Source organism: Uloborus diversus, chromosome 1, assembly GCF_026930045.1.
Source record: "Uloborus diversus isolate 005 chromosome 1, Udiv.v.3.1, whole genome shotgun sequence".
Lineage (NCBI taxonomy): Eukaryota > Metazoa > Arthropoda > Arachnida > Araneae > Uloboridae > Uloborus > Uloborus diversus.
In genome coordinates, this window is record NC_072731.1 from 172,905,706 (window position 1) to 172,921,668 (window position 15,963).

At 33.0% G+C, this 15,963-nt stretch overlaps 1 protein-coding gene across 1 annotated transcript; it reads right to left on the bottom strand.

Moving 5' to 3' along the window:
• Positions 1–864: 864 nt before the first annotated feature.
• LOC129223048 (protein ABHD11-like) lies at positions 865–15,593 on the bottom strand. Its single transcript, XM_054857614.1, has 6 exons — positions 15,453–15,593; positions 12,018–12,175; positions 10,130–10,303; positions 7,689–7,874; positions 4,695–4,886; positions 865–1,445 (listed from the first exon to the last, which is right to left on the bottom strand). The coding sequence occupies exons 1-5, from the start codon at positions 15,508–15,510 to the stop codon at positions 4,740–4,742; spliced, it is 723 nt and encodes a 240-aa protein (XP_054713589.1). The 5' UTR covers positions 15,511–15,593; the 3' UTR covers positions 865–1,445; positions 4,695–4,739.
• Positions 15,594–15,963: the final 370 nt, after the last annotated feature.

Sequence of the window (15,963 nt, forward strand, 5' to 3'; positions counted from 1 at the left end):
TTTCAAGAACAATTGGAATAAATAAATTTGTTTGGCCGGAAAAACAAGACGAGTATTGGTATAATAGTCTAGACATGTTATGCACAATAAATCCACCTGATACCTATAGCAAAACGGGCATTTTCTATTCAAGAAAAAGACTCTCTTGCTGCCCAAAGCTGTTTATGTTATAAGGTACACTTCTTTGTATTAAATTAAAAATAAATATGTTCAAAAAAAAATCTGGGTGTGAAAATATTAAATAAATAAATATAAAAAAACGCCATAACGTACTAACTTGGAACGATTATATTTCCAAAAATAATAGGAGTGACACCGATTTTTTTTTGTGCAAATGTTAGACAAACATGTTGGTTATCAACCTAATGTAGTATCAGATATCTGCTATGAGGGCGACAGTTGTAATTAGATTCTAAATATTTGTGTTTTTGTGAAATTTAATGAATAAAAGTTCCAATATCTTCTGGCGCCCTTATAGTGACACCGATTTTGATACATATTTTTGATGTAGGTAAGTGTGGCTAGAAAATGATCTTAAAATGTTGGTGTCATCATGAAGGCGCTTTGAGAAAATTGGCCTTGAATATAGAAAAAAATTCATTTTCGGTCATTTTTAAACGGAGTTTGTGGGCGTCGCCCTCGTAGTGTCACCGATTTGACAGCTGTAACAGTATCTAACAAGACCATATAGTAATATGGAATTAGAAAATCCATGTCATTATAAGGGCGCTTCAAGCAACAAGCACATTAAAATCTGCAAATTTGAAAAACCGGCAAAAATGTGCCACGCCCCCTAACCAAAAAAATTGTTTTCTCAAAAACGGTGAGTGAGACAAAGCTCAAGTTTCGGATTTACATTACATTTATGATAAGGAACAACATATGTGAAAATAAAAAAATTAAAAATGTCAACAATCACAAATGCTTTGAACTGCCTGATTCTTACAGACAATGGCTCTTAATCTCTGATGATGATCAGCACGTTGATGTTGGCGTAATAACGGCAGGCATGAAATGAGAGCAATTTCTAGATTATAATCCTTAGAATATACGTGATGAAAAAGAAGAGTTCCTTCTACGAACCCAAGAAGTTATGTTTGAGGGAAATACACATTTATAAGATCATCTAACTTACAACAGTTGTCAGGCTTACAGTTTTTTTTTAAAGAAAATAACAAAATCGGAAAATTATGATATCAGTAAATTCATTTCACTGGCAAACTTGAATGTTCTTTAGATTGCAGCTACGTAACAAAATAAGGACTAAGGTATTGAGCATAAAAGTCGATCAGCATGTTGATGTAGGTGTAATAATGCCAGTGATGAAACGAGCAATTTCTCGAACATAATCCTCCGGATATTCGTGATGAATAAGATGATTAGCTCCTACGAACCCCAGAAGTTGTGCTTGAGGAAAATACACTTTTATAAGGTCATCTTTATCACTGAAAGAAACGATAAGTTATTACTACAGAAACTCGGTCTTAGTTCAGTTACATGTTATGTATTTAAAAACAAAGAGGTTAGAGAATGAGGGGAAGTCTTTTCACAAATTAGTATTAAAATAGGGGGCGGGGCAAAAACTTGTATGAATGACTTGAATACTCATAGTACGTAATGTTGCAATCTTACACTACATATCGCGCCTTTTTTAAAAAGTCAAAATAGATAATTTTATATCTATGAAATTGCATTATTATCATACTTTGATATAAATCCGAGAGTTCAGCCACACTTAGTTTTACAGCTGTGTAAAAAATCCCATAGAGCACTTAAAATAAATCATGCTTTTCTATTTAATAATAAATATGAAACGTATATATTTCTACAAAAACTATATAACCAATTAATTAATATTTTCAAATATTTTTTTTTCCAAGTCCTTTTACTGTGGCACGTCACCCGCTTCGTCACCGTACTATACCGTACTTGTGCGGGAGTTATTGCACACCCAAAATATGAAAAGAATTAAACAATATATACCTGAAAAATTATTTACTAAGTAAAAGCAAAAAAAAATATCAATGATTGTAGCGTAATGAACTTGGTAATTCTTGAACATTTATTAATATGTGATAATCCATCGTGAAATCTTCACCGCATTTCAAATAAATTACTTCATTACCTTTTGTTTTAAATATTTTTAATTGTTTCTATAATTTAATTTATTTGCGTTCTTATCAATAATAGTGGCTAAGAGTACTACTGCTGTGTTCTTTATTGCGTGCTGTACTATCACCTAGCTAAGGCATTTACTTCCATCTATACGCTATTTTTCCGCATCGGTAGTAATCTGGCATCGTAACAGCGTGCTTCCGAAGCAATATTCCGAGATTAAACCCTGAGTGTACTACGAACTCACCAGGATTACCGACACGGTGTTTTTGAGCCATCTGGGGGCGTTATTCATATTGCATTAAAAAAAGCAGCATTAAGTATATGATGACATACAGAAGCCCCACAAAAGAATTGGCACTTCAAATTCAAACTGTAATGTTATAGTAAACTGTAATGTTAGATATACATTTCATTTTATTGAACTTTTTGGACAATCTTTTTTGTTTTTAATCTTTTGTTACAAAATCCTCACAAGCTAATCTGGTAATAATTTTACAAGTCACTGTTACAAATGATAAAGCAATGATCATAAATAATCCTCCACAATTAATTATTTTTAGACCTTTTTTGGTCATTTGTAACAAATTTATCCTTTTCTGGGACGTGAAGTAAATGGTCCGGGACACCGGGATTTTGTTTGAAAACCGGGACTGTTCCGATCAAACCGGAACGTCTAGCAAACCTATTTAAAACTAATCTATCCGAAATCGGAACTGAAATACAGAGACGTATTTTGCAGTCGGTAATTTTTAACCCGATTCCGAGGCCAATTACTGAAGTTGCAAGATTCCAGACACATCAAAGTAACAAACTTCGGAAAAATGACGTCATGCGTCACGTGACAGCTCAAATTCCGAGAGGGGAAGACTTTCCGGATAGATGAAAGTAATGCCCTAAGTCTCATAAGGAAATATTTTAGTTAGGTTCTTTGTAGGTGATGATGGTTTTGCACTGCTAATTCCAGGTTCTACATAATGTAAAATGTTGTGATGTTTGCTGTTGAGTACTTTACTTGTTGAATTCGCCTGATGTTGAGTATTTTTTGGTACCAGCATTTAGTAAGTATTCGCCAATATCTAGAAGAAATGATCTCGAATATCCTTGTTATTAAGAAAAATAAAAAAACAAATTAATCAAACCCAGAAAACCTATTTCAGCGGTATTAAGTCAGTAGCATAGCAAAGTAGAACATGGTTAGAAAAAGTTTAATTTTTGTAAAATCGGTATTTTGTAAAGAAACTATCATGTATACCAGAATTCGCTGTGGCACGCTATCCCATATCGAACAGTTTAGAAGCCACACGCCTTACTTTCATGTCCTTGTAAAAGAGAATAGAGTATTCAAACTTATAAAACTCTATACAATCCTTACACTTAATTTTGACTTCAAAGTTTCAATAAATTTGCATAAGTTATTTGAAAATTTCGGTAAGTAAATTATGCCCCTAACTCAAAATATCTATGGAACAGCTAAAATGATCATGGAACTAGGACTCACGATATATAATGGCTAAAGAAATCTCATTCTGCACCTATTAACTTGCGCGTGTGACTGCCTTTCTTTAAATGATTACAAGAAATACAAGGGGTGCGGCATCTATCCTGCGCACCACAATATTCCTGTCACCATACTGTTCTATGGTGCGGAGAAACGAGCTTCAAAACTGGTGTCTAAAATCGAAAAAAAAGGGTAAAACATCAAATCAAAGCTTGAAAGAAAGAGGTATACTTATAATTGACAGAATTTTTCTCTTTAATACATTTGCTTGGATCAATGTTTTGTTTCCGGGAAAATCCCGATGGAATAACTTATTGAACGCTAAAAAAAGTTTCGTGTTTTTCAATACAACTCTTTAATTCAAATACTTTAAAATGTTTAGAGCAGAAATTTTTCTACTGAACAATTGTATAAGTACGTAAAGTCAAATAGTTTCTTAAATGCTTGAAAACTTTGAAACGTAAGGACATCACAGCAGCCAAGAAAGGTTCACTATTACTTAGGCTGAGTCGCGCTGGCTTTGGCAGGAAACAGGTAGCAAAGGTGCGTAAAATTGCCGCAAAAAGCAAAACATCATAGATTCATTCCATGTCACGTGACCCGTTGGTCCCCGTCCAACCATATCCGATTAGGAGGACGTTCTACAAAAGTGCAGACCTGCCTTTGAAACTAATCTATTCAAAATTTCAGCTTCCAGGGCACAAATTATGAGGATCTAGGATTCCTCAAAAATAAAAGAAAAAGATGTCTTCAAAATGCCCTCCAATGGCGGATCTTGGAAGCTGAAAATTTGTACAGGTGAGTTTCAAAGTCATGTCTGCCCCTCTGTAAAATTTCGTTCAAATCGGAGATTTTCGGGTGGAGACGACGAGATCATTTGACATGGAATGAATCAGTTTTTGACGAAACTTTCCTACCTTCTTCCTGCCAAAGCCAGCGCGACTAAGCTTAAATAATAGCGAACCTTTCTTTCCTGCCGTGATGTCCTTACAGAGAAAAATTTTGAGCCTTTATACTATGACGTAGGTCTGGCTCTCATGGGCTCTTGTATACTTACTATACTACTCGATATACTTACACTCTTGCTAAGGATTTAGTACCATAAATATATAAAGTATCTTTTTCAAATAATCCTGTTAAAATTATTGCCTAATGCTCCAGCATAGATGCTCTGTTCCAGAACGTCGAGATTGGCTTGCCAAGTGATATTGCCTCCGTCAATATTTACTGGTGCAATACTAGCATCAAATGCTCTCCGAGGAATAAAACTCTAAAATAGAACATTTAGTTTTACTAAAAACTGACATTCATGAATGAGTAGAAAATTCGGATAAAACATTTCTACTTAACAATATCAAAGCTATGAATTTATTTTAATTTATGCTACCAAATTCGAAATATGATCCTCAATACGTACATATTTTGTCTCCATGCTTACTTTATTTCCATTAAACACTTCTCATAATTTAGCAGTAAGTTAACACTCCTAAACCAGCGCTAAGGCAGAACTACCGGGTGACCCAGCGGGTAATGTTTGAAACAAAGTCCAATAGATGGCGCTAGGTGCAAGTGAGTGAAGCCAAACTTGGTGCGCATGCTCCGTTCAGTGGGCAATTGCAACTGTGATGTTCCTTCAGTGTGCGGTGCGCTTTATCGTGTGATTCTCGTTAGTAAAAATAAACAAAAATATTCGACGGAAGTTCGCGTATTTATTGTGCTACAAATGGCCAGATGTGATGAAAATGTGAAGGCAGTTCAACGAGCGTGGCAGCAGAAGTTCCACAACAAGAATCGGTCAAACAAAAGAACTATGGAAAGGTGAGTCATTTTGTGCGTTTGACGGTACAAATGTTTTCCTCTTTGCTTCTATGTTTGTTCTGAAAAATGTGTTTCAATCCTCTTCCCTATAGACTGTATGCCAAGTTCAAACGTACTGGATCGGTGGGAAGACGATAAAAAAAGCTATCGCAACAGTCACCGCTACTGTGGTCACAGACGGTTTTTCGCTGCCGATAAGACCCGATCTGCAGAACCACCTAACTGCTGTCCTTGTTAAAGATGGCGGTCACTTCGAACCTCTATATCATTAATAGGCCAATATGTCCTTTCAACATAAGTCATTAAATTCTTCTCATGTCTCTTGTTTGTTTTTATTTTTTCATTTATTTCAAAATTACCCGCTGGGCCACCCAATAGATGCAATATACCAAACAGACCGGTTTTCACATCCAGGGACTGCTGTTTCAAAGTGATAACCGGGCAGGCTTTTATATTGCATGCACTTGGGACAATGCTTCTGATATTGTCTTTGTATTTACTTGCAATCAATTGTTGGTTCTTGATAATCGTCTTCGACTTTTGACTGACATTTGTATTTCGACTTTCAAACTTTTGTCTTTACGGATAGTTCACAGTATTTTAGCAGGACTGCTCCAGTCAGAGAACTAAGTGAAAGAAATTTAGCAGCGGCTTCTTCTTTGAATAGCTTTTTATAATACTGGAATTTAGTCATTTGACAAAAGACATTCACAACTCAGGCAAAACATCAACCAATAAATATCAAAAGCAATTAAATGGAGGCCATTGTCAGAGAAGTGCAATTTCCCACAGCGTGATTGGTTAAAGGCTTTGCTTGTTTGCAAAGTCTGGTTGTCGTTTACCAGACGAGATTAGAATTGAAGACCTCAGTGCAAGGAGGGTATATCTTACTTTTTCCCCGATTTTGTGTGTGTGTGTGTTTTTTTTTGAAGTAAATACGTATGAATTTATTATCTTTCATTAGATATAAGGTCGAGACATCTCTAACCAATATCCCAAAATATATTTAAAGAGACTACATTTCAGGAAAAGTACGGTATAGCTCCTCAGGAACTCTATGTATTATTTTAAATCTAAAGAATTTTTAATCACATGACTTGCGTTATTTTTATTTTAGAAGCAAATAACATTTAGATTATTATGGAAAACCAAAAATGCGCGAGGTTAATTATAAGGTTTTGGAACAACAACGAGTCAGCTCCGATTCATTATACGTAATTACACACATAGGTAACATTATTTTATTAATATATCATTGAAATAGGTTTTGTAGAGGTAAAATCGAGCATAGAATTAAATATACGGACAAAATCTTTAAAAGTGAATTTTTAAAACGATTTTCTGTGACCCCGGAAGATTTTCAAATGTGGAGTTGCCCCCTCCATGCACCGATCCCTCCAGTGCACTTAATTACCAGCTAAATATGTACTATGAAATATGCTTCACTCGAATTTTCCTGGTAGAGACATTAGAAACTGCAATTAAGTCCTCTAGGATAGATTCGCTTTAACATGTTCTGGCGAAGAACAAATCGTCGGTTTAGACTAATGTAGGAAAAACTCACTAAGTGCATTTGGATTAATTACTAGAAACGTAGAAAAAATTAAAAAATGATAATTAAAAAAAGAATATGCAATTTTTTGTTGCCATAATTTATATCTTGAAGTAAAGTTTGTTTTGAGCCTGCATTATTGTAATTTTGGTTTAATCGTACCAGTTTTTAGTAACCAAAAGTGCTAACGCCTCAAAATCGACTTGAAATGCACTTAGTGAGTTTTTCCTCTAAACCGACGAAATATTACTAGCACGATCAACAAAAATGTCGAAAGAAGAGTATTTTTGATTAGGAATATTAGACCACAGTCTGTGAGAGGAGGTAAAGAAATAACAACAGGTTTGAGATAAGCATTAGTTTCAAAACCGGACTCAGTTCCGAGAATGGGAAGGTAGTTACTCCACAAGAGATTTTCTTTTCCACAAGAGATTTAAATAAGAGTATCAATGAAGATTGAAATAAATTAAACATCGTTAACACTAACAAGTAAATAAATCTGTTTTTCACCGATTGTAACAAAAAGGTTGCACATCGCTAGATAACTTAAAGAAATTGAATGCTCTTCGATGTTTGTGTCTACAAAACTTTGAAATACTTTTTCAAAATTATAACAAGAACTTAATGTTTTCGAACTTTGAAATATGTGTTTTACAAGTATGCGTCTACGAATCATTATCGTCATTTAGTAGCATTACTTACTTCGGGAATAGCCTTTAAGAAAAATGCTTTTACAGCCTCTATTGCTGTTTCTGCATCCGCATTAGGAGGGATGGCAGTCAATGACTTTCGTAACAGTCTCATAAGCAATCCAGTAGCAGCGTCAGGCAATTGAGTTAAGTCTGCCATTGACATATCTTCAACAATTAGTATCTGTACTTTGTCAGGCTAGAAGTCCAAAAAGAAATTTGATAAGAAAATGATGGCAACGATACTTATTCGTTACAATTAAAAGAAAATGTGGTATACTATTTTAATGAAGACGATAATGTATAGATAGCTTTTTTTCTCAACCGACCAAAGGAATTTCAGTGTACAGAATATGTTGACACATTTGCATGTGTTATCTTTTAAACGCAGTATCCTTATATATCAGCACTGCATTCATTTACTCTAGACCTATCTTCATGTGAGTATTTTTTCCCCTAAATGTACCGTACTATTTTATAAAAAAAAAAAAAAAAAAAAAAAAAAAAAAAACATTATTTTAGCTATTTCAAACTGCAGTAGAATTAGTCGGGTTAAAAGAAACAGGAGGTAAAATGAAACAAACTCTATTACACGCATACGATAATTTTTAAAGTCAGCATTGCTCAAAGATGACACTATAAAAACTTGCTTGATAAAGTTTAGTGACTTTCCATTATAATGTTCAGGAGGTCTACAAATGCTTTAACAGGCTACAGTTAATTTTGTTTGCCATGTGGAAGATTGCAAATTACATTTATTTGTGAATTTCTTCTGCCCAGCTATTTTCAATGCGCAATTCAAGTATTTCCATCTGCCCCATACGTGCTGTACTCTGGGGGTGAGTATAAGTAAAAAGGTTTTTCATTCTTCCTATTTTTTGGAAGAATAAAATTCGATGTAACATACACTTTTCTGTGTACTTCACGTAAATTCGGTGCATAATTTAATTGTTTTTGTTTTTCCTTTTTGATTGATTTCAGATTACATTTGGAGGATTCAAGGGGTCGCATGCGAAGCCGGGCCGTACATTGAGTTTTTTAGAGCAGAATTAAGCTTTTAAACTGATTGTATATAGTGCGATTATCTACCTGCATAATAATGCATGAAACATGATTTCATTCTCTAACAAACAGTCGTGAAGTCGAGTTTTTCATTTCCAGTCATTCTTAAATACAATGCACAATATTCTTTCTTCTAAATTCATCCAACCGAAAGGGAATGTTCTAAAGTTTAAACCTTGTAATTTTCCCTATACCTCAATTGACTCTACTTTATTCTTACATGCATGCCATTTTTTTTAATTCAAAGGGGAGCTTGATCAACAGTCATATATTTTACCATCTTGTGTAATTTACTACTTTAAAATTGATTTTAATTTCAATATTTTTGTGATGTAGGGGAATGTGGGTCAAAGTGAAATTTCAAAATATTTGCTTTGCTTTTAGCACCAACTATCTAGTACTATTTTCATTATGTAGTAACACATATAGTCTATTCCAGTTGAGAAAAAATGATGTCTAAAAATCAAAGAATATGATAATACAAGCCAATTTCAAAAATTGATACTCATATTGTAATATTGTGTTGCAAGTCAAAACTTATTTTTGTTATTATTAAACTAAAAAGTTCTTGCTATTAACATTTTTAATATTAATTGAGACCTACAAATATTCAGTGTAGTATTTATTTCTTTTATAATAAGTAAGCCTATTTGTATTTTAAATGCTTTGTACAGTTATTCAAGTAAATGCGGTGCAAAGTGGATGGGGCAAAATGAAATAGTTTTTTTTTTACTTATTCAATGTTTTATCAAATCACTTACGTATTCAATTATTAAATATTTCATTAAAATTCCTTTATTCACTTATTTTCTTATTCATTCACTATTTTATTAACAGATTTATTTTTTTTCTAATTTATTAACTTATTTATTTATCTATTTATTCGTTTATTGTTTCTTTTATTTTTCTTTTATTCATACTTTCTTTTATTTATTCATTTAGTTCATCAAAAATGTCTTTAATAAGTGAATAGAAAATATTTCATTAGAAAAATATTTTATTTTTCACTTTGCTCCATGAAAAAAATAAGTGAAGAATTTCCACCTTTTTTCGAGATTCCAATTTACTGCCAAAAATAAAAAATAATGTTTCAATGCAAGTTTTATCATAAAATGTGTTGTTCTTTCTTTTTGTACCGTAAGCTTAAGAACAAAACTTAAAATTGTTTGCTTTGAAATAAGTAAGTTATCTTAACCATTTCACTTTGCCCCACATTTCCCTATTATGTTTTATTTTTGAGCTTGCTTGTTTCGTTTAAGTGATGTTTTTACTTAATATTAAGTGTTCTTTCATGTTATCATTAATAGCTGCCACCTTTCTTAAAACAGTTGTTGGAAAATAAACAAATAACATAATCATCATCTACAAAATAAACAAAAAATTAAAACATACCTGTCTTAGAGCAAGTGTCTGGGCTGTTCTTCCACCCATGCTGTGACCTACCAATATGGTTTCTGATATGTTACGTAAAGCAAGAAAGTCTTCTAAATCTTCCGCCAAAATGTCTATATTGAAGTCCGATGTCCATGGACTGTCTCCGTGGTTTCGAGCATCATAAGTATATATCTACGTTATAAATATTCTTGAGAAAAGTCTTGTAAAACGAATTCAATAAGGGATTTTTTAACAAACTTAACGGAAAATTAAACATGTAAGCAATTTTTTACAAAGCAGCAAAATATTGATTTAGAAATCTGTGATTTTCGTACTTCCCAGAAGAAAAAAGCCTCACTCCCACCACGTCTATCTTTTAGGGAGGGGGTGAGGGGGAGACAATAAAGTTGGAAGAAAGTATTTTGGTACGCAATACGAAAACAATGGGGTACTTCCTTCAGTCAAAACTACTACTTTTAGTCACTGAAATTGATAGAATAAGCAAAAAATGAAATGGTGCCAGAAAATAATTTTATCTTTCCAACATTTAATTTTTAATTGTTTTTTTTAAATGATAGATTTCTAAAACAAAATGTTTCTTCGCGTGGCATCACAAGTGAAGAAAACCGTCTTGAATTGAAGCTCCTGGTAGTCTTTTCCGGCATGTATCGCCTTTTGGTTATTTTTCACTGCGAGCATTTTTTGGCCGAATGATAATTGTTACTTAAATACAATATTCCTTTGGCGAAGTTTGGCAGTGTCTAGAAACTTTATTCATGTTACCCCCTGCGACTTGCTCACTTGTGACGTCAGCAGCGAAAATGGAAACAACGACTTAATGTCTTTTAAGTTAATTTTTTTAAGAGAGAAAATAAGTTAAAATTAAGGAAAAAATTGTAACTGACCCCATGTTTTGACAGTAAAAATATTCGGTCGAATTGACTCATGAAGAAAGAAAATAACTTTTTTAAAAAATCACGAAAAATGAGTAACTTAAAATGAATGTAATGAAGAAGTGAATTTTCCCCCGTCATTAGGAACCATACCTTCTTTCATTTATGTTTGAGAACTAAACGTTTGAGAATTTTAATAATATCCTAGAGTTAGGCACTTCAAGAGAAAATTTCTTTGATCGCTCTTATTTAAGAAGATTACAACATAAACTCTATTGTGATCTCAAGGATGTGAAATGCACTTCCTTCTTCAACCAATCAGAGGTAGGGAATTCGCTTTCACTTAAACTGGAATGAATTAATATTGTTTATATATTTAAAATTTATGAAAATAAAAAAATACATAGATTGTATTTTTTTTTTCAAAAAAACTGCATGTTTTGGAAAGAAAAAAAAACTCCTGAATAAAGATGAATATTTATGTCTTATTACAGAAAAAGACAAAAAATAAATTTCCCTCGTTAAATTAAAATTTAAAAAAAAGTAATTTTTCTTCAATATCCCGTTTATATATTATTTTCATTCGTAATAAAAACCAAATTACTTGGACAAAAAAGGATAAAAATCATTTAAAACTTAAATTACGTTTTAAAGAACCAGTTCATTAGAAACCCAGCTTCAGGGTGCACAACTTTGGAAAGAACTGTATTTTTACACCACGTTGCATTTTTTTGGTCTAACTGTTCTCATCACAACCGTTAGTCACAAAAAGCAAACAAGTATTTTGCTGTACCACATATGTATGGGTGAACTAATTCTGTATATACTGCATTAATTTGAACAGAAGAACAATTTTTTAATCAATAAACTTTTTCAATATTGGGTGACCTGTAAAGTCAGCAGTGTTTACAAAAGTGCAATTCAAACAAAAAGTGCTTCAAGTTTTACCCTGTGCATTAAAATTACAACAAAATGCAACATTTTATAATATAAGGAAACAAGTCGTAACTCACTGTTCGTCCTGTTTTGTCGGCTAAAGGTTGTGCGACATATTTCCAGGATTTTTTTGAGTCTAAAAATCCATGCAGGAAAACTATGGGAGATAATCCAGGCTGTTCTCCACTAGATGGTAAGTAAACATCGTACGCTAAGTTCATTTTTCCATTAATTTCTATAAAAAAAAGAATGAAAAACCCAAAAGGAAAAGCCATTTTACGAACAAAATTGAATAACATGAAATTTAATTTCATAGACAAACTCATTCGTTGCCGAGTAAAATATTATGACAAGTTGATTAATTATTTTGCCGTAAAGAGCAACTTGAATAAGTAATTTTTAAACAAAAAACTACTCGCCAACTAAAAAACGTTGAAACATTTTCATTTTAAATTATTCTTTATTACGTTCAAGTTACTGACTTTTAGCCTACTTTCCCAATAACAGTCGGAAAAAGAAGAAAAAAAAGCATTAAAAAGGCCTAATGCATCTGAAAAATATCGCGAAAATCAAAATAAGTCAAACATAAACAAAATAATTAAAAAATTAACTAGAATTTATAAATTTTGAATTCAAATTATGTTTTTCGCAATCACGAGTTGCGACAGGACCCTGCCCATTGGGGGTTGTTGTTTCTAGAAACGGCTCCTGTCCCCCCAAGCCTGCCCCTCCTCCTGGGCGGTTACGTGTGTATAGTTGTGTGTGTAGGCTTGTGTGTGTGCGTAGAACTGTGTGTATGCACGTAGGCGTGCGTGTATGTGTGTAAAGGCTTGTGTATGAGCTTGTATGTGTGTATGAGCGTGTGTGTGTGTATGAGCGTGTGTGTGGGTATGAGCATGTGTGTGTGTAGGACATGGACGTCATCGAATAGGAGAAACGGACTCCAGGAGACAGTGCTCGGAGCCGCGCCTACAGAGGACGATGGACGGTGATGCTGCAGAATCCACCTGGTCCAGCACGGACACCAAAAGCGGTCAAATGAGAACAATAAGCAATCGTGATTGCTCAATAAATATCGAAAAATTAAAAATTTGAAAGTAGGGTATTGAAATGGGGTAAAATGTCTGTCGGTCTGTATGTCTGTCCCACCCTAATAACTTTTGAATGAATAGTCCGATTCGAACAAACTTTTTTTGTTCGAAAGATCTCGGAGAGGACACCTCGTTCCCATATTTCACTTTTTCATTTGAACTTTTTTCTGTTCAATTTTGAACAGTTCAAAAAACTTAACATTAGCGCCTACGGGGAATTTCAAGGCAATTCCGAAGTGTGAGGCGAATTTGCTTCAAACAAGCATTGTAGGAAAAAGGTTTTGATGATTAATGTATATAAAATATCTTTTTGATTTGAACAATTTTCTGTTCAGTTTTGAACAGTTCAAATCCCTTAACATTAGCCCCTACGGGGAAACTGAAAGTCAATGTAGATTCCGTACTTGAAGGAGCATTTACTTCAAACAAATTTTGTTGGAAATAGCTCTTGACTCCAAACTCCAGACCGATTTTTTAAAGCCGCCGTTTAAAGACCGCTTTTCACGGTCCCAGACGGTCCACTATATTTTTTAAGTATTCTATTTAAGGACGCTTTATACTTAAGGACGACTTTTTTTTTTGGTTCCTTAAAAGTCGTTAAACAGACAGCCAACTGTATTATTTCCTTTCATTGCCTGAGGAATTTGTTTCCTCCCACGTATATACCTTGCCAGTTCTACATATCAGTTTCTTTGGATAAGTGCGTGATTTCATTCGTAGTTTTCACTGGTTTACATTAGTTATTCAGGAAAATGCACTTTCACACATAAAAGACAATGTTTTTAACATCATTTAAGCTTAGAGACCGAGTTAACGCCTACTGATACGTAAATCGTTCACAGGGCGCATTGGCGACCTTACTAACTAGAGATAAATTCATTAATTATTATTATTATTATTATTATTATTATTATTATTATTATTATTATTATTATTATTATTTTGAAGATATGGCTGACACGAAGAAGCCTACAGACCTAACTAGTCTCAAAAGTTCTATCGAGAACTCAATTTGGAGCAGAAAAAAGAAATGCCAGAACTTGTAACAGACTATTTTAGTTGCACTGTTGTATCACTTCCAAAGGCTCTGCTTATGCATGAAGCTTTTTTTCTTCATTCCTTTAAAAAAGTGTTTGCACCTTAATTACTCCAGTGTTAATTTAGATAAAAGTTGTAGGTTAATAAAAATCAACTTAGGTTAGAAATAAAAGTTAGGTAGATAGTTTTAAAAAGCAGCTTTCCGACTCAAAATATAAAGAAAGCGAGTTTAATAATTTATGATTATACGTATGCGATTTTATATTTTGTGTGTACCTTGGGTTAGTTTTGAAATCCTTGTTGTTCACAATTTGCCTCCGTGTAAAGCTTTATTGCTGTAACGCTTTATTGCACTTGATTTTCAAGTCTATTTGGCGTACTAAAGCATAGCTCTTGCATAGGCTTTATAGGGTGCTTATAGCCAGTCCTTTGAATTATTTGAACTGCTTTATGTGCATACCACTGCAACTGTTTTATGTGTTTTTAATTTGCGAAAATCCCGAGCGTAACAATTATGTTTTGCTATCCCAACTAATATCAGGGTCATTCACAGTATTTTAGACAAATGTCGCGTCCGTAACATGATACTTTTTTTTATCATAACTATTTAATTTACAGTTTGATTAGCACATTGTTTAAATTTGAATCTGTGTATCGGTAAGGCAAACTCAAAATAAACTAATGAGCTAATCAAACAGTAAGTAAAATAGTTATGGCAAAATGTCCTGTTACGAACTCTATATACTTGTCCAAAATACTGTTAAATGACCCATTACTGAAATAAAACTAAGTATTTCTTCTGTGAGACACAAATGTGCAGAAAAAATGTACTTTCAATATTTGATTTAGTCAGTTATACTATCAGTATAAAATTATTTTGTAAAGCAATATTTGTCTGAATTTAATTCTTTAACGTTAATTTTGTTTTTCCATTGCAACTAATTTTTTCTGCAACTAAACAAACAAAGAGTAAGATACAAATGGGCAATGTGAATTGATTTGGTATTTAATCAATTATATTGTTGGCATAAGAACTATATATGCATTTGAATAACTCTCACGTTGCAACTAAATGATAGAGTTCTAACCAGCCTCATTAGGAGATATTGAAATTGATGGGACATTGAAGGATAATTACAATCATAGTCCTAAATATTGAATTATTATAACAAAAGGACGTCCAACAGTATCTTTCTTTGAAAAGAATGCTTTTCGCAAACGATATCAGTAAGTCAAATCCGACCCAAAGCATTTAATAAAACGGATTGATTTAAGTAAAATGAGAATATTGAAATTATTTTCAAAGTCACTGATAAATGCGAAGGTAGATAAGGATGATAATGTTAATCTTGTATCATTCGAGGCAATTAAATGAGTACATACCTCTAATTTCCACAAACAAGAAAAGGAAAAAACCTATTGGAAATAAATACTCCTTCATTTTCGAGCACTTACTGTCGAAATGAAAGATCTAAAAAAGTGAAAGTAATCCAAAACAACTTTCTCGTCGCTGTGTTTCCTCAGAGTTTTTCTTACGCAATCTGCAGTTTAAGGTCATATACTATGTATAAGTGGTACCAAGATTGTCCTCAAACTTGTTTTTTGTCTTTTCATCTTCTCATTCATTATAAAAATAAGGAAAACATATTTCAATAGTCAATTGAGCGATGATTTAATTTGGAATTCAGACCATTTAAAAGTGCGAGAAATGCTGAAAACACTTAATAAGAAAACTACTCATCACAAAAAAGTACTGGATTTTTTTTTTTTTGCAAGGGGATATTTTCGTTCAAACTACTGTTATAACCAATCAATATGATTTCGAGATGCATTAGGCTTCTCATCACATCTGGTCTCTATTGTGTGTATCACATATAAATAAAAACCTGCATTT

Bases quoted from the DNA above. Each gene is read 5' to 3' on its own strand.
- LOC129223048 (XM_054857614.1), bottom strand. From the start codon at position 15,510: ATGAAGGAGTATTTATTTCCAATAGGTTTTTTCCTTTTCTTGTTTGTG. The intron at 7,875-10,129 runs GTATGTTTTAAT...TTGGACTTCTAG, and splicing joins AGACACTTGCTCTAAGACAG to CCTGACAAAGTACAGATACT. The intron at 4,887-7,688 runs GTAAGTAATGCT...GTTCTATTTTAG, and splicing joins TCTTAAAGGCTATTCCCGAA to AGTTTTATTCCTCGGAGAGC.